The sequence below is a fragment of the Mustelus asterias genome, chromosome 24 (genome assembly GCF_964213995.1).
Source record: "Mustelus asterias chromosome 24, sMusAst1.hap1.1, whole genome shotgun sequence".
NCBI classification, from domain to species: Eukaryota; Metazoa; Chordata; class Chondrichthyes; order Carcharhiniformes; family Triakidae; genus Mustelus; species Mustelus asterias.
In genome coordinates this window covers 38,408,466-38,427,596 of record NC_135824.1, presented here as the reverse complement: position 1 = coordinate 38,427,596, position 19,131 = coordinate 38,408,466, and the positions used below count along the sequence as shown (strand labels likewise).

At 43.4% G+C, this 19,131-nt stretch overlaps 1 protein-coding gene and 1 pseudogene across 2 annotated transcripts in view; one reads left to right on the top strand and one right to left on the bottom strand.

Moving 5' to 3' along the window:
• Nucleotides 1-19,131, top strand: part of adamts17 (ADAM metallopeptidase with thrombospondin type 1 motif, 17) — a 524,080-nt gene that overhangs the window by 219,372 nt on the left and 285,577 nt on the right. For both annotated transcript variants that reach the window (XM_078241579.1, XM_078241578.1), the window contains exon 9: nt 13,482-13,622. In XM_078241579.1, the coding sequence (XP_078097705.1) occupies nt 13,482-13,622 (141 nt within the window). The remainder of the gene's footprint in view (nt 1-13,481; nt 13,623-19,131) is intronic.
• On the bottom strand, nt 11,092-11,295 carry LOC144511578 (U2 spliceosomal RNA; annotated as a pseudogene).

Below are 19,131 nucleotides of genomic sequence, written 5' to 3'. Positions count from 1 at the left end.
TCGGGAGATAATGCTGCAGCTGTATAGGACCCTGGTCAGACCCCACCTGGAGTACTGTGCCCAGTTCTGGTCGCCTCATTACAGAAAGGATGTGGAAGTCATAGAAAGGGTGCAGAGGAGATTTACAAGGATGTTGCCTGGATTAGGTGGCATGCCTTATGAGGATAGGTTGAGAGAGCTAGGTTTTTTCTCCTTGGAGAGGCAAAGCATGAGAGGTGACCTGATAGAGGTGTATAAAATGTTGAGAGGTATTGATAGAGTGGATTCTCAGAGGCTTTTACCCAGGGCTGAAATGGTTGCCACAAGAGGTCACAGGTTTAGGGTGCTGGGGAGTAGGTACAGAGGAGATGTTAGGGGTAAATGTTTCACTCAGAGGGTGGTGGGTGCGTGGAATCGGCTGCCGGTAGTGGTGGTGGAGGCGGATTCGATAGGGTCTTTTAAGAGACTTTTGGATAAGTTCATGGAAGTTAGTAAGATAGAGGGTTATAGGTAAGCCTAGTAGGTAGGGACATGTTCGGCGCAACTTGTGGGCCGAAAGGCCTGTTTGTGCTGTAGCTTTTTTATGTTCTATGTTCTAACTCAAACCATCAAGACCCGGTAACATCCTAGTAAATCTCTTCTGCACTCTTTCTAGTTTAATAATATCCTTTCTATAATAGGGTGACCAGAACTGTACACAGTATTCCAAGTGTGGCCTCACCAATGTCTTGTACAATTCAATAAGACATCCCAACTTCTGTGTTCAATGTTCTGACCAATGAAACCACGCATGCTGAATGCCTTTTTCACCACTCTGTCTACCTGTGACTCCACTTTCAAGGAGCTATGAACCTGTACCCTTAGATCTCTTTGTTCTGTAACTCTCCCCAATGCCCTACCATTAACTGAGTAAGTCCTGCCCTGGTTCAATCTACCAAAATGCATCACCTGGCATTTATCTAAAGTAAACTCCATCTGCCATTCGTCAGCCCACTGGCCCAATTGATCCTGTTGCAATCCGAGATAACCTTTTTCACTGTCCACTATGCCACCAATCTTGGTGTCATCTCCAAACTTACTAACCATGCCTCCTATATTCTCATCCAAATCATTAATATAAATGACAAATAACAGTGGACCCAGTACCGATTCCTGAGGCACACCGCTGGTCACAGGACTCCAGTTTGAAAAACAACGCTCTACAAACCACCCTTTGGCTTCTGTCATCAAGCCAATTTTGTATCCATTTAGATACCTCACCCTGGATCCCGTGAGATTTAACCTTACACAACAACCTACCATGCGGTACCTTGTCAAAGGCCTTGCTAAAGTCCACGTAGACAACAACTGCACTGTCCTCATCTACCTTCTTGGTTACCCCCTCAAAAAACTCAACCAAAATTGTGGGACATGATTTTCCACTCACAAAGCCATGCTGGTTTTCCTAATCAGTCATTGCGTCTCGAAATGCCTGTAGATCTATTCTTATCCTTCCAGTATCTCAGTCGACTCTACCATGGTATTGACAGCATCCACTTCTCTGATGAAGACAAATGCAAAGTACTTATTTAGTACTTCAGTCATACTCTCTGCCTCCACAAATCTATCTCCTTTTTGCGACTCCTGTTTTACTTTAGCCCAAATTTAATGTGCCCCCATGTATTCTGCCCTCTCCAGGTGTGATCTGGGGCAGGTGGAGTGGGGGAGGTGAGTGTAACATTGCATGGACAGGATTCTCTCTGGGATCCCGCCTGCCCCAACACGGGTGCAGTTTTACGGTGGGCAGGGCCTGCCCCCACCCTTGCCTCTAAAAGGCCACGAAGCGGCCAGTTATTAGCCTTTTCCCACCAGCATCAATCTTTAGACTGAGAGGTGCCGATTGGATCAGGGTGCCAACACAGACAAAGCCTTCACCCTCAATCTCGATGGGAAAGGTGGGATGTGCCTCAATCTGAAGGCTCCTTCAGATTTGGAGCACCGTCCCCTCAGGAACCTGGGAGCTCTCCCCCTCTTCCCCCCCACCCCCCTCCCCCTCACCCACCCCCACCTTACTCAGGCCTCTGTGTAGCGGGTAAAGGACTTTTCGGTTCCTATTGTGATTGGAAAGATACCCAATAAAGCAGAATGATGGGGAAAAGTAAATGCCAAAATAGTCATTTGGCTCTCACTCAGAGTAAAATTTCTAAAGCTGGAAAAGAAATACCTCAAAACCTGCTAACTCTTAATCATTTCGAAGTTTCTATCATTCTGGGACATGGCCTTTCCAATAATTAATCCTCCAGTTCTATCACACAGCTTGTGAAATTCAGAAAATAAATTTCCAGTGTGTAGGATTTTCAAATGAGTTAATCCCTATTGCTTGAAGCAGCATTTTTAATAACACACTGCTTGAGCTGGGAATGATTAAACTTTCTTTATTTGGCCTTCAAGTACAGTCTATTTTTCCTGTTCAGAATTAAATTTTGTCTGGTTTAGGTACAGTTGAGACTGCTAATGTAATTTTGCTTGTATCTCTGTAGAGTAGTTTGTTCTTTTGCATTGTCTAGCTTGGATTTCATTGTGAAGTCTGAAATGATTTTTCACCTAGTTCAGTGAGTAAAAAGCACCTGGGAGAGGGCAGCTAGGAAAGCTGATCTAACGGTATACTAAATATTTCTCTTTTACAAATGGATACCAGATGGAGGCAGTGCCTCAAATAGCGTGCATTAAACAGATTACCACATGTTTAACGAATAGTCACAATGGAGTGTCAGCGCTCCAGTTTTATTGGACCATTATATCTCGATTAGACATGTTCCTCACTAAGGTCTCGGGAATGTGCATCGGCTAGTGGGCAAAAAATGTCCATGTCCATTTTTCACCAATTTACCCACAGTGGTTAGCACTGCTGCCTCACAGCGACAGGGACCTGGGTTCCATTCCGGCCTTGGGTGAATGTCTGTATGGAGTTTGCACATTCTCCCCGTGTCTGCATGCGTTTCCTCCCACAGTCCAAAGATGTGCCCGTGGATTGGCCATGCTAAATTTCCCCTTAGTGTCCCGAGATGGGTAGGTTAGGGGAATTAGCGGGGTAAATACAAGGGGTTACAAGGATGGGACATGGGGGTGGGCCTGCGTGGATGCTCTTTCAGAAAGTTGGTGCAGACTCAATGGGCCAAATGGCCTCCTTCTGCACTCTAGGGGTTCTATGCGTTCTACGAATCACCTTGACCCATTCAGTGGGATTGCGATCTGCTGGCTGTGCTCTTCCTATTACGGTTTTATCCTACTTTTGCAGTAGGTTCAGACCTCAGACTGGCAATTCAGATGGGTTTTGCTTCAGTCAACCTGCTCAATTGGAAAGAAAGAAGAAAGCTGTACATTTCTGTAGTATCTTTTGTGAATTCTGAGCAGCCCAAATGCTGCCAAGATGTACTTTTGAAGTATTGCAATGTAGAAACATGGTCACCAATGTGCGCACAGCAATGTTCCACAAATTCCGCAGATAATCTATTTTAGTGATGTGAGTTGAGGGACGAATGTTGGCCAGGATACCAGGGTGAATTGTCCTGCTCTTCAAAACGCAATATTTTATCTCCAGCAGAGAGGGCCAGATTTCACATCTAATCCAAAAGACAAAACCTTGCACAGTGCACCATACCCTCAGTACTGCACTGAAGTGTCAGCCTCGAGTCTGTGCTCAGGTTGCTGGAAGGGTGATGAGTTCACAACCTTGTGCCTCAATGGTGTCATGATGTGGAGATGCCGGCGTTGGACTGGGGTAAACACAGTAAGAAGTTTAACAACACCAGGTTAAAGTCCAACAGGTTTATTTGGTAGCAAAAGCCACACAAGCTTTCGAGGCTCTGAGCCCCTTCTTCAGGTGAGTGGGAATTCTGTTCACAAACAGAACTTATAAGACACAGACTCAATTTACATGAATAATGGTTGGAATGCGAATACTTACAACTAATCCAGTCTTTAAGAAACAAAACAATGGGAGTGGAGAGAGCATCAAGACAGGCTAAAAAGATGTGTATTGTCTCCAGACAAGACAGCCAGTGAAACTCTGCAGGTCCACGCAACTGTGGGAGTTACAAATAGTGTGACATAAATTCTGATTCTAGGATCGCATGATAAAGACTCAGGAGGAAAAAAGCAGAAATATTTATGTGAAATAGTGTGACATAAACCCAATATCCCGGTTGAGGCCGTCCTTGTGTGTGCGGAACCTGGCTATCAGTTTCTGCTCCGCGACTCTGCGCTGTCGTGTGTCGCGAAGGCCGCCTTGGAGAACGCTTACCCGAATATCAGAGGCCGAATGCCCGTGACCGCTGAAGTGCTCCCCAACAGGAAGAGAACAGTCTTGCCTGGTGATTGTCGAGCGGTGTTCATTCATCCGTTGTCGCAGCGTCTGCATAGTTTCCCCAATGTACCATGCCTCGGGACATCCTTTCTTGCAGCGTATCAGGTAGACAACGTTGGCCGAGTTGCAAGAGTATGTACCGTGTACCTGGTGGATGGTGTTCTCACGTGAGATGATGGCATCTGTGTCGATGATCCGGCACGTGCCGGATCATCGACACAGATGCCATCATCTCACGTGAGAACACCATCCACCAGGTACACGGTACATACTCTTGCAACTCGGCCAACGTTGTCTACCTGATACGCTGCAAGAAAGGATGTCCCGAGGCATGGTACATTGGGGAAACTATGCAGACGCTGCGACAACGGATGAATGAACACCGCTCGACAATCACCAGGCAAGACTGTTCTCTTCCTGTTGGGGAGCACTTCAGCGGTCACGGGCATTCGGCCTCTGATATTCGGGTAAGCGTTCTCCAAGGCGGCCTTCGCGACACACGACAGCGCAGAGTCGCGGAGCAGAAACTGATAGCCAGGTTCCGCACACACAAGGACGGCCTCAACCGGGATATTGGGTTTATGTCACACTATTTCACATAAATATTTCTGCTTTTTTCCTCCTGAGTCTTTATCATGCGATCCTAGAATCAGAATTTATGTCACACTATTTGTAACTCCCACAGTTGCGTGGACCTGCAGAGTTTCACTGGCTGTCTTGTCTGGAGACAATACACATCTTTTTAGCCTGTCTTGATGCTCTCTCCACTCCCATTGTTTTGTTTCTTAAAGACTGGATTAGTTGTAAGTATTCGCATTCCAACCATTATTCATGTAAATTGAGTCTGTGTCTTATAAGTTCTGTTTGTGAACAGAATTCCCACTCACCTGAAGAAGGGGCTCAGAGCCTCGAAAGCTTGTGTGGCTTTTGCTACCAAATAAACCTGTTGGACTTTAACCTGGTGTTGTTAAACTTCTTACTGTGTTCCTCAATGGTGTGACAGTACTACAAATGGTGTCAGAGCTGAAATCTTACAATAAACATAGTTGTGCTTTTGGGGAAACCTCCAACATATGAACCAGCTTCTTTTTTCCGACCAGCTGAATGTAGGATATTGAAGCCAGGATTTTGTGTTCCCGTTCACATCGGTTGTGAATGGCAACGGGAACACAAAAGATCTTGCGAGAGGTCCAAATCATGTTATACATTGGCAGGAAGTCCCGTCACAATTGTCACTGCCCACTGCCAGTCATGTTAGAATAGATTTCAATCTAATTATCAGGCCTCTAAGCCTGATAGATTAATATTACAATACTAATTAATGTGAATCCGTGTGACATTATGGATCCCACCTTTTGGGTTTTCTTTAAGTTCCTCACGATATGGCAGAAAAAACTGTCATTGGGACCAGCAGCTTCAATGTTGCTTTTCTTGCCTGCTGCCATGCTCTGCAATAAAATGAAAAAATTCTGCCCTGAGTGTTAAATACAAAGAAATGAAAACAGAACCAAAGAACGGTCCAGTTGTTGTGATCTATAATGAATGCGTCTATCAATAGTAACCCTATTCCGAATTTTGTTAGGTTGTTTGCTCTCATCAAATTGGAGTTCAGTGTTATTGGAAAACAAACAGCAGCAAATTACTTGTGGGAGCACCATAGGATAGATGAAATAGAAGAAACTCTCCTGGTGTAAGTAACCCAGTCTAGCAGTCCTTCTGCTTTATCAAAGAATCATAGCATTATTGCAGAAGGAGACCATTCAGCCTGTCGTATCAATGCCAGCTCTCCAAGAGCAGCTCAGCTAATCCCATTGCCCACCCTTTTCCTGTGACCCTTTAAGTTTTTTTCTTAAAGTGCTTATTCAGTTTCCCTTTGAAAGCCATAATTGAACCACAGGCAGTGCATTCCAGATCCCAGTCACTCGCTGCATTAAAAGGCTATTTTCTCCATTGGTTCTTTTGACATTCACCTTTAATTGGTATCCTCAGGTTCCTGACCTTCCATCAATGGGAACAATTTCTCCTTATCTACTGTCCTGACCCGTCATGACTTTGCATACCTCTTTCAAACCTCCTCTCAACTTTCTCTTCTATAGTGTAATCCCAGTTTCTCCAATTGATTCACATAACTGAAAACTCTCATCCCAATAATCATTCTCAAAAATCTTTTCTGCACCCTCTCTAAAGCCTTCATGTTCTATGAAAGGTGTGCTGTCCAGAACTGAATACAGTACACTACTTGAGACTGAACCAGTGTTTTATAAATGTTTACCAGAACTTCACTGCCTTTCTACTCTATGCCTCTATTTTCTATGATTTTATGATTAACTCTGTAAAGTCCAGGATTCCATTATCTCTTATTAACCAATTTCTCAACCTGCCTTTTGTAACCTTCAATGATTTGAGGACATAGACACCCAGGTTCCCCTACTCCTGCATCTCCACGACCATATTTTTTTGTTTGATGTTGTTTCTTCTTATTCTTCCTCCCAAAATGTATCACTTCACACTTTGCATTAATTTTCTTCCAACACATGTCCACCTGCCCATGTCCACTTGACATCAATCATTGTTCTCCTCACAGTTCTCAGTTCCAGGTTTTATGTCATCTTTACATTTTGAAATTGTACTCTGCACACACATGTCTAGGTTATTAATATATATCAAGGAAAGCAGGATCTGAATACTGACCCCTTAAGAACATTCTTCCAGAAAAGCAACTACTGCCACACCGACTGCTGCCGACTATGGCAAGGTCTGCAAGACATAACAGGCTACAAGATGAAGGCATGTAAAATCGCCGGCTCCAAAGCACTCCTCCCCGATGAGTTCAATGCATTCTACGCCTGTTTTGAGCAAGAGGTCAGTGAGAGGATGCCCTGCACTCTGGAAGCCCTGGATGTGGGGTCACCATTGTAGATGTCAGAGCAGCTTTCTTGAAGGTCAACCCACGGAAAGCGACTGGCCCGGATGGGGTATCCGGACATGCACTCAGATCCTGCGCGGATCAGCTGGCGGAGGTATTCACACACATCTTCAACCTCTCTTTACAACACTCTGAGGTCCCTATCTGCTTCAAGAAGACGACCATCATCCCGGTACCGAAGAAAAACCAAGTAGCGTGTCTTAATGACTGTCAGCCGGTGGCTCTGACATCCATCATTATGAAGTGCTTCGAAAGGTCATGGCACGAATCAATTCCAGCCTCCGGACTATCTGGATCCACTACAGTTTGCCTACCACCGCAACAGGTCCACAGCAGACGCCATCTCCCTGGTCCTGCACTCAACCCGGCGGCACGGTAGCACAGTGGTTAGCCCTGCTGCTTCACAGCTCCAGGGTCCCGGGTTCGATTCCCGGCTCGGGTCACTGTCTGTGTGGAGTTTGCACATTCTCCTCGTGTCTGCGTGGGTTTCCTCCGGGTGCTCCGGTTTCCTCCCACAGTCCAAAGATGTGCAGGTTAGGTTGATTGGCCAGGTTAAAAATTGCCCCTTAGAGTCCTGAGATGCGTAGGTTAGAGGTATTAGTGGGTAAATATGTGGGGCTAAGGCCTGGGTGGGATTGTGGTTGGTGCAGACTCGATGGGCCGAATGGCCTCCTTCTGCACTGTAGGGTTTCTATGATTTCTATGAACCCTGGAACACCTAGATAACAAGGACACCTATGTCAGACTCCTATTTATTGACTACAACTCAGCCTTCAACACTATTATTCCCACGAAACTCATCTCCAAACTCTGCACCTCCCTCTGCGACTGGATCTTGAACTTCCTAACTCACAGACCACGATCAGTAAGGATAGGCTACAACACCTCCTCCACGATCATCCTCAACACCGATGCCCCACAAGGCTGTGTTCTCAGCCCCCTACTATACTCCTTATACACCTATGACTGTGCGGCCAAATTCCCCTCCAATTATATTTTCAAGTTTGCTGACAACGCCACCGTAGTGGGTTGGACCTCAAACAATGACGAGACAGAGTACAGGAATGAGATAGAGAATCTGGTGAACTGGTGTGGCAACAATAATCTCTCCCTCAATGTCAGCAAAACGAAGGAGATTGTCATCGACTTCAGGAAGCGTAAAGGAGAACATGCTCCTGTCTACATCAACGGGGACGAAGTAGAAAGGGTCGAGAGCTTCAGGTTTTTAGGTGTCCAGATCACCAACAACCTGTCCTGGTTCCCGCATGCCGACACTATAGTTAAGAAAGCCCACCAATGCCTCTACTTTCTCAGAAAACTAAGGAAATCTGGCATGTCAGCTCCAACTCTCACCAACTTTTACACATGCACCATAGAAAGCATTCTTTCTGATTGTATCACAGCTTGGTATGGCTCCTGCTCTGCCCAAGGCCGCAAGAAACTACAAAAGGTCGTGAATGTAGCCCAATCCATCACGCAAACTAGCCTCCCATTCATTGACTCTGTCTACACTTTCCGCTACCTCGGCAAAGCAGCCAGCATAACTAAGGACCCCACGCACCCCGGACATTCTCTCTTCCACCTTCTTCCTTCGGGAAAAAGATACAAAAGTCTGAGGTCACGTACCAACCAACTCAAGAACAGCTTCTTCCCTGCTGCTGTCAGACTTTTGAATGGACTTACCTTGCATTAAGTTGATCTTTCTCTACACCCTAGCTATGACTGTAACAGTACATTCTGCACTCTCTCGTTTCTTTCACTATGAATGGTATGCTTTGTTTGTATAGCGTGCAAGAAACAATACTTTTCACTATATGTTAATACATGTGACAATAATAAATCAAATATTGTAATCTGCGCTTTGCAAAAGCAGTAACTGATAGTCTCAATGTAACAAGCCAACTTGGCCCAGGTGTAGCATTCTCGTCTCTGAAACTGGACATCTCTGGGTTACAATGTACTCTAGGATCTAGACTGACCCTTTACCGCTGAAGGTACTGTATTTTACTTACTTTTGCACTCCGGTTCTATCTGCTTGTTGAAATGGTTGTGAAAGATCACGGCACTATTTGAAGAATATTTATCCCTCCAATAACAGATTAACTGGTCATTGATTTCATTGCCATTTGTGGGACCTTGCTGTGCACAAATTGCTTGCGGTGTTTATTTAAATAACATTGATTGCACTTCAGCAGAAATTCATTGGCTCTGCGGTCCTTGGGTCACCTTAAATCAAGACTGGTATGATGTGATTTAGAAATAGAGGGTATTTTTTTATTGGTGTAGTCCAATCTGCTTCTGGGACTTCAAGATTGGCGAAGATGCCTGATTATTTCACTGAAGATTCTCCATGCAGTGGTGCCTGACACCTCCAGTTGATCATTCGACAGGGGTTGTTGTTTGCATCCCCATTCTCAGCTTCACTACTGAACTTTATGGCAGTGTGACGAAGGGATACTTTTACAGTATTTTTTATAGAACTCCTGTGCCCAATATTATCAAAGATACAATCTGCATTTGTTATGCTTTTATTTGCAGTAGTAATCTACAATTCAATTTTTGTTACAAGTTTTAAAAATTGATAAGTGCACTAATTTACAGGAGTAAATTTTACACGTTAGCCTATTAGTGAAGACAAAGCTCACTTGGGAGGGTGTTTTAGACTATCGGGTAATGGCGTCTTGATTTCTGTCCTTTCAGGATTCAAGTAATGTTAATAGGGAAAAGTGGCCTCCATTCTATGCCAGTCACATCCCAAACTGCAGGGAGTTTAATATTGACCATTTAATATTTTTGTTATGGTCACAGGAGAGGGGCTTGCTGGGACACTGATACTTCCGTCCGTTAAGAAATCAGAGAAACCCTACAGTACAGAAAGAGGCCATTCGGCCCATCCAGTCTGCACAGACCACAATCCCACCCAGGCCCTACCCCCATATCCCTACATATTTTACCAACTAATCCCTCTAATCTACGCATCCCAAGACACTAAGGGGCAATTTTAGCATGGCCAATCAACCTAACCCGCACATCTTTGGACTGTGGGAGGAAACCGGGGCACCCGGAGGAAACCCACGCAGACACGAGGAGAATGTGCAAACTCCACACAGACAGTGACCCAAGCCGGGAATCGAACCCAGGCCTCTGGAGCTGTGAAGCAGCAGTGCTAACCACTCTGCTACCGTGCCGCCCGTTCTGGAATCTTCAATGTTATTCAGATGGGCAGATGGAACCTTGATATGTATCTGATCTGAAGGATGACATCTCTGGCAGTACTGCAGCTCCTCAGTGTCCTGTGTTGACTTGAGGTGTCAGCCTGGATTAAGTGCTCCACTCGCAAGTTGTCAGCCTTGTTCTAAGTATCAGATATTTTGAGCTTCCTGTGAGGAAATGTCAAACTTGAACCTTGCTTCAAAAAGATCTGCATGTGCCATGCTTTAGGGAACTGCTGCTGAAATTCTGGTGCTGGATATCAAACCTGCTTATTGTGACACGATGAAAATTGCTCCCTGATCGTAAGATTGTTGGGTGAAATCACTGCTGGTTATCTGTTTAAACGTATTTATTTTCATTTCAAATGAAAATATTGGTTTCACTAGTAAGGCCGGGATCTCTAGTAATTTGTGGTTAAATTCCCACCATAGAGAGAGAAGGATTGCTTTTCAAGGTGTGATTTTCATGTGATCTTTGTCTGTCCTTTGATGTAGTTAATCTTTTTTATACTTTTCCAATTCAATCAAATCAAGTCCAATTCAGAGTCTCAACAAGTTGAGACATTTCCGATCCAGGCTGGCAAGACACGGCAAGCAACCAAATTACCCTGTCCTGGGCCTGATCTACATGAGCCAAGCTGATTGGAGGAGGGAAAGCAATTCCTCCTCCAAGACTTGATCTCATTTGCATCTTAGCCAAAAGGCCGAGATACCGCTTTTAAAAATTGCTTCATATGAAACATATGAAGCTTCAATGTAACCTAATGACCTCAACCAAGTGCAGCATCCAATCCATACTACACTTGCTCTTAGCCAAAAGGCCGAGAAGAGGTTAATCTTTGCTGTGGGGAATTCAGTGTTTCGTTTCACCTTGCCCAGTACAGGCTGTGGGAAAGTGTTAAAATGCTAATACCTTAACAGCTAAAGATAGTGATCCCAGATAGAATCCATTACTAATAAGACTGGGGAAAGGAAGAGGACATGTAGGGCACAAAATCCAAGGGGATCTGCTCTGTTCAGAAGGTGAGTCAGAGCAGAACAATTAGCACCTACAGATACACAGGAAGATCTCATGCCCAGATTGCAGGGACAGCACCATCTGTATGTTTTAGGTGGTCACAGCATTGGAAGGTGAGAATGGCTCTATGTGATCAGACAATTGGGAAACTATTATATATGGTTACTGATGGCAGCAATGACTCACTGATTAGCCTTGAGCCAAGATGAACTATGCAGATAGCTAGCTTAAAAAATACATCAATTGGAAGGTCAACTTAATATCTCACTCATGTGAAAAATCAACAGCCGCAGGATATGCAATAATGAAAAACCTGCCAAGTCAGGTCCTCGTGGGTTGGAGGCTACAACAGCAAGTGGAGAAGGTCCTCAATGGATTTAGTGGAGCATGAGCTATTTTCTCGATCTCGTGAGGCATCTTCTTATTAGTAATGGATTCTATCTGGGATCACTATCTTTAGCTGTTAAGGTATTAGCATTGTTTGAGCCCCCAGCAGGATGGACATCAGCTGTTAGTGAGTTTAGCTTTGGATTGTGTAAAGAACAGAAATCCCGGGGGCAACCAGTGTACCCCCTTAATGAACCTGATTGCTATAGGGGCACAGGCGATTGGTCACCTATGGCCCCCCCATTTGCAGCGTGGAAATCATGGGGCAGAATTCTGCTAGGGCTGGACCCTGTCTCATTTTCTGATTGACTTTGTTGGCAATAGTTTGACAACGCTCTGAGGTTTAATAAATACAAGTTAAGCTAATGCGAGTACAATGAGGAAGTATGTTCTATTCTATTCATGGATATATCTCGCAGAGACTCATCTTCTTTTAGCTTCTGTGTTTGAAGAGCCATTTTCTTGGTTCAGTATCGGCTGGGTTTTTCCAATCAGTGGCTTGGTTGCTCCCTGGACTATCGCTGGATGTTTAATTTGAGGCAGAGTGTGAAGGACCTGCATTCAGTGTTCTGCTTAACTTCCTCCCTGCCCACAGCAGACCTGCCACTCGAGTGACTGTGGCGTTAATTTCAGTGATTCGAAGCTGGGCTGCTGGGGTGGGTGTTGACTTGACATGAAACATCAGCCCGAGGTGAGCACACACAGACTTCATCTGCCGCCTGATGTGTCTATGGAGTGAATTGCTGTCAGAAATAAACAAGAATGCTATAATGATGGCAAAAGCTGCTCAGTGCGCACATGCTCATGTGGGAATCAGAGCCACAGATAAGATTGTGTTTCTGCTACATGTAATTTCAAGCAGATGTTTCCCAGATTTACTGGCTAGCATTTTATAGCTGTGGTGTAGTAAATCAGACACTAATTATAGTTCAGACTTTCTAATGGCAGATTTCAGAAAAAACAATGACAGATAGTTATGTGGCACATCTGCCAGTTGTGAGATTTGGACAAGTTGTTACGGGTTTTGCTCCATTACTTACATTCTCTCTCCTCTCTCCCTCTCTCTCTCCTGCTTTCTCTCACCCCATGACCGTTTTCTGCTCTGTCCCTCTCCCGTTTCTCTTTCTGCCCCTCAACTGTTTTCTATTCCTCCCACTTCCCCATTCCTTCCCTTTCTTCTCCTCCTCCTCCTCGTCTCATCCTTCACTCTCTCTCCTCCCACTTGTCTTTCTTTCCCCTCTTCCTCCACCCCTCTCTCCTACCCCCTTCCTCCTCCCTCCTTCACACACTCTCCTCCACCCGCACACACTCGTCCCTCGCATTCTCTCCCCCCTCAATGCATTCTCCCTCCTCCCGCACTCTCCTCCACATTCTCTCCCCTCCACTCTCTCTGTCCTCCCCCTTCCCCTGGTGTGACCTCCTCCGCCTCCCCCTCCACCTTCTCCTTCCCCTGCTTTCTCCTTCCCCTGTCCTCTTTTTACGTTCGTGCTCTCTCTCCTTCTCCCCACTATCTCCTCCTCTCCGCTTTCTCCTCCCCCATCACTTCCCCTGTTTTCCCATCCCCCTCCCCCTCTCTCCTCCCCCTCGCACGTTCTCTCTCTCTTTCTCGGACAGCATGGGCATGAGCCATGATGCCCATCATTCCTCATGTGCCGAAAATTTCCACATCATGTCCGGTGAATGGGTGAAGGGAAAGAATCCAAGTGATCTGTCCTGGTCTACCTGCAGCCACGACGACCTGGAGAATTTTCTGAGGTAAGACTTCTTTTAAGTGCTAACTTTTTCTCACCAGAATACTTCCAAAAGTAAGTTCTGTTTCAATGCAGATTGTGTGGGCGTGCTGTACTTTAATAAACTTAATAACATCATCACCACCCAGGAGTCTTGTACAACTACAGTGGAATATTTTAAGAGATTTAAATCCCAGCAGGTCATTTGTGTTCACTGATTTCACTTTTTTGGGGGCTAAAGCTATCACAGGATATGCAGCAAAGTTGGGTGAATGGAGTTGAGGCACAGATTAGACACTATCCAACTATCAGAGGAGGCTGGAGGGGGTGAATGGCCTGCTCCTGTTCCTCTGATATTTGCAACTACAGTAAAATCACCCTTATATATTGCGTTTTAATCAGGCAAACCCAGTTACAATTTATAAAAGTCACAAATTCTGGGCACTTTAGCACTGTGTGACCAAAATTCATTTATATTTATTATGAAGGCGTGAAATGGATTTTTGTGGCGCTGGCCGACTGCAGTTTAATATCAAATTCCTCCTCAAATAAGTAACCAGAAATAAATCCGAACAGAATGAGGCAGGTTTGTAACATTACACAGTAAAATCCCTCTTGCCAAGCTCTGCAGGAAATAATCCATTTGGTGAGGACAAGTGGAAGCTTCGATCTGAGAGGAAATTTCACTGGAGAGGAGAGGATGCATGGGGTTGATTGACCTGATTTGACACAGCTTGGTAGTTAGCAGTAAATGATGGACTTGGTTTGGCGTAGCCGAGAACTTAGGGAGGATCCATTCTTTAAAAAAAAGCTGCCTTAATATCAACAGAGGTTTTCCTGACTGTCAAACTAGCCACATTCACTCTGTTTATAACATTCATTTTGAGCAGATTCATAAACATACTGTCCACCCATCAGATCCACAAAGGAGAATAAAAACAGAAAATGCTGGATAAACTCAGCAAGTCTGGCAGCATCTGTGGAGAGAGAAACAGAGTTAACCATGTGGCCCTGCTGTAGGACTGAGAATATCACTTGGATTGTGGAAGAGCTAATAGAGAATCTTCAATAATATATCTCCTAGCAGCTAGTTTGAGAAGAGATTGTAGTCCTACCATCAAGTGCTTGCAGTTTTGGAAAACTTTCCCTGTAACCAAAGCAGAATTACTGTCCCGCAGACAAGTCTGGACAACTCTCCCTCGTCATCACTTGTCGATACTTACAAAAGTACAAGCTGCATTAATCGAGAGAAACAGGGGAAGATGAGAGATGCCTGTGACCGGTATGTGTGTAATGAATTACCCAACCTGATGGTTACACAAAAGGTTTGAGTACTGCGCCCAGCTGATGGCACATGGAATCCAGCAGAAATCACCAGCATATGCCCAGAATATGTATTGAGTATGAACACCAAATGGCACGAAAGTTTAATAAAACAGATGTTAAATCAGAACAATACCCCAACCAGAAATACTGAGTAATCCTATTGTGAAGAAAACATGGTCTAAAATGTAATGTAAATAAACTACCCCAATGAGCATTCTGAAAACCTATAACATTCTCCAGTCAAGATCACTGTAACTAAATCAGGACAGATAAACAAACCATTGATACATTTCAGAGATTAGTAAATTTAACTTTATCCCAGAGGGCTGTGGATGCTCAATCATTGAGTAAGTTCAAGATTGAAATGGATACATTTCTAATTATTTAAGATATAAAGGAATATAGAGATATTCCAGGAAAATATTGTTGAGCGATAAGATAAGCTATGATCCAGTTAAATGGCAGAATAGACTTGAGGGGCCGAATGGCCTATTCTTGCTCCTATTTCCCATTTTTCCATATTTCTACCATGGTATATTCAGACACAATGTTATTTTCTTTTGCCTTCATGTATTAGTTTGATTATTTAAGCTTAAATCTCTGGTGCAGAAAAAGGGGGATGTTATGATATGATGTACATGTATCTTTAAGTGAGTGTATCTTAAACTGTTGTCAATCACTACCACTGAGATAGAATGTGATGTAACATAGAAACAAAGAAGATAGGACCAGGAGGATGCCATTTGGCTCTTCGAGCCTGCTCCGCCATTCATTAAGATCATAGCTGATCATCAAACTCAATAGCCTAATCCTGCATTTTCCCCATAACCTTCAATCCCATTTGCCCGAAGTGCTATATCCAGCAGCCTCTTGAATGCATTAAATGTTTTGGCACCAACTACTTCCTCTGGTAATGAATTCCACTGGCTCACCACTCTTTGGGTGAAGAAATGTCTCCTCACCTCCGTCCTATATGGTCTACCCTGAATCCTCAGACTGTGATCCCTGTTCTGGCTCTGGACTCCCCCACCATCGGGGAGGTAGTAGTCCTATGACTGAACTCAGTCTACAGCAGCAGCATTTGAGGTCAGATAGGAGTACATAGTCTCCCAGAGACTATTGTATGTATATACATTAGTCTTATTTTCAAATAAAGAACTCACTTTACTGTTTCATCAATTCTTGTTGTTAATTGGTGTGTTAACATTGAATAGAAAACTGTAATAAAAATTTCCGGGACAAGAAAGTATGTTCGATCCAAGAACCCATCCTTTGATAGATCAATTCCAACCAGCCATCTTCACTCAATGCCCCTCAAATCCTTCTCTGTCCAGAAATGGATCCAATTGTCTCTCAAATCTAATTATATTTTCTATTTTGGTGTTCTCTGACACTTTATCCCACTATTCTGGTCCCCTTTGGGTGAAAAGATTGATGCAAATTCCCTTCTTGCTTCTGACTTCCTAATCTTTAACAAGTGTTCTGACAAGTGTTGAACTCGCACTGTAGTAAGTGATCCTGCAAAATTCAATTTGGCCACTTTGCAGCCTCCTATTTCATGGAGAATGAGGCCAAATTCTACAACCTTATCTTGTTAATAAAATTGATGATTCCCTAAAACATCATTCCTTGGGTCAAACCAGGGCAACAATATGCATCCTGTACCACACTGTTTTTGGTGGGATCTTCGATTTGACCAATGCTTTTCACTGCAATGATGCAACTGGATATGAATTGTGATCATGTACAGTAGGTAATAAAGCAAATTGTGATCCTGCACTTGAACTAGCGAGCCTTGCCTGAAGGAAGCTCTGCAGCAAAGACCCTCTCTCTCTCTCTGACCCCTGATTGTGTTGAATGGTCCTCTGTGGGACAGTTCATTTATCTCAATTTTCTTCTTTTTCAACAGGCAATCTTCTAACTTGACCTGAGCCATTAATTGCTGAAGCAATTAATTAATTGAGCAATTAATGGAACAAATAGCTTTATTATAAAGCTTTGTGACGATCTGCGTGTGTAATATGAACTACACTTCCTCTATCCATTTTGTCAGTAATGCATTTTTGTAGATCTTACAGATTTATGAAATATTTTCCCGAATCCTTTAATGATTTTATTTTGTGAATGTCCACCCATTATATATTTCCTGTCTTTATTTTTTTAAGCTTTTCCCACAACAGATGCTCTGTGTATAATGTGCAGCAATATTTCCAGATCTTTATCTGTTAGCTGCATTTAGAGGGGATTTTCACAGTAACTTCATTGCAGTGTTAATTTAAGCCTACTTGTGACACTAATAAATAAACTTAAAAACTTGAACTTAAACTTAAAACTTTTTTTAAACTTAAAAAAACTTAAACTTAGCATTCAGTGCTCAAGGAATGTACACTGAATTCATTGAACTTAGAAATAAGTTTGTTAAAGCTTCATTAATTTTAGTCTTGTTCTCTTTTTAAACTCTCACTATTAGTTGTCTGGACCAGATGCTGTGTGTATTAACTTTTATCATAATTATCTATAAATAAAATATTTTAAAATGTTTTAAGACAGGGATAGATAGATTTTTGATTAACAAGGGGGTGAAAGGTTATTGGGGGCAGACAGGAATTTGGAGTTGAGGTTACAATTAGATCAGCCATGATCTTCTTCAATGGTGAAGTGGGACCAAGTGGCCTGTTCCTGCTCCTAATTTGTATGTTTGTATGTTAATTATGATCAGAATAATTTATAATTTCTTCTCCAAACCTGAAACTGAGAAAACTACAGCAACTTACATTTTATAGACCACCTTTAACATAGCAAAACATCTGAAGACTCTTCACAGGTTAACAAACAAAATTGACATCAAACCACATAAAGAATTACTAGGGTAGTTGACCCAAAGCTTGGTCAAAGAGATAGATTTGAAGGGTAGTCTTAAAGGAAGACTTGTTATCAAGATCCCAGTTCCACCACCAATTTCATGTGCTTTAGCAACATGGACAATCTAGATTATTGGATGAGCCGCATGAGTGGCCCTGCTTCATCTCAATGGGCCGCAGGATTGAAGTCGGACAAGTTCATTGACTATGATCCTTTCATAAGATTGAATACATTTAATACACGACGGATATTTTATAATAAGTTATAGAAAAGGCTTAATCATTCATATACTAATGGAACTGGCATCAAATTCAAGTCATTACACAAAAGAAATATTTACACTTTGGACACAGAGGGAGCGCATGGCTTTCAGTCAGTTGTGAGCAATCAGCACGCACCTCCCTTCACGTGCCCTTGCTTTCTGTGTGTATCACTTAGAGTCATATAGGTTTGCAGCATGGAAACAGGCTCTTCGGCCCAACTTGTCCATGCTGCCCTTTTTTTAAAAAACCCCTAAACTAATCCCAATTGCCCGCATTTGGCCCATATCCCTCTATACCCATCATACCCATGTAACTATCTAAATGCTTTTTAAAAGACAAAATTGTATCCGCCTCTACTACTACCTCTGGCAGCTTGTTCCAGACACTCACCACCCTCTGTGTGAATAAATTGCCCCTCTGGACACTTTTGTATCTCTCCCCTCTCACCTTAAACCTATGCCCTCTCGTTTTAGACTCCCCTACCTTTGGGAAAAGATATTGACTATCTAGCTGATCTGTGCCCCTCATTATTTTATAGACCTCTATAATATCATCCCTCAGCCTCCTAAGCTCCAGAGGAAAATAGTCCCAGTATTTCTAGCCTCTTCTTATAACTCAATCCATCAAGTCCCGGTAGCATCCTAGTAAATCTTTTCTGCACACTTTCTAGTTTAATAATATCCTTTCTATAATAGGGTGAGCAGAATTGCACACAGTATTCCAAGTGTGGCCTTACCAATGTCTTGTACAACTTCAACAAGACATTCCAACTCCTGTATTCAATGTTCTGACCGATGAAATCAAGCATGCCGAATGCCTTCTTCACCACTCTGTCCACCTGTGACTCCACTTTCAAGGAGCTATGAACATGTACCCCTAGATCTCTTTGTTCTTTAACTCTCCCCAACGTCCAACCATTAACTGAGTAAGTCCTGCCCTGGTTCAATCTACCAAAATGCATCACCTCGCATTTGTCTAAATTAAACTCCTTGCATCTCTAAATGCCTGTAGATCCTGTCTCTCAAAATACCTTCCAACAATTTACCCACCACAGATGTGAGGCTCACTGGCCTGTAGTTCCCA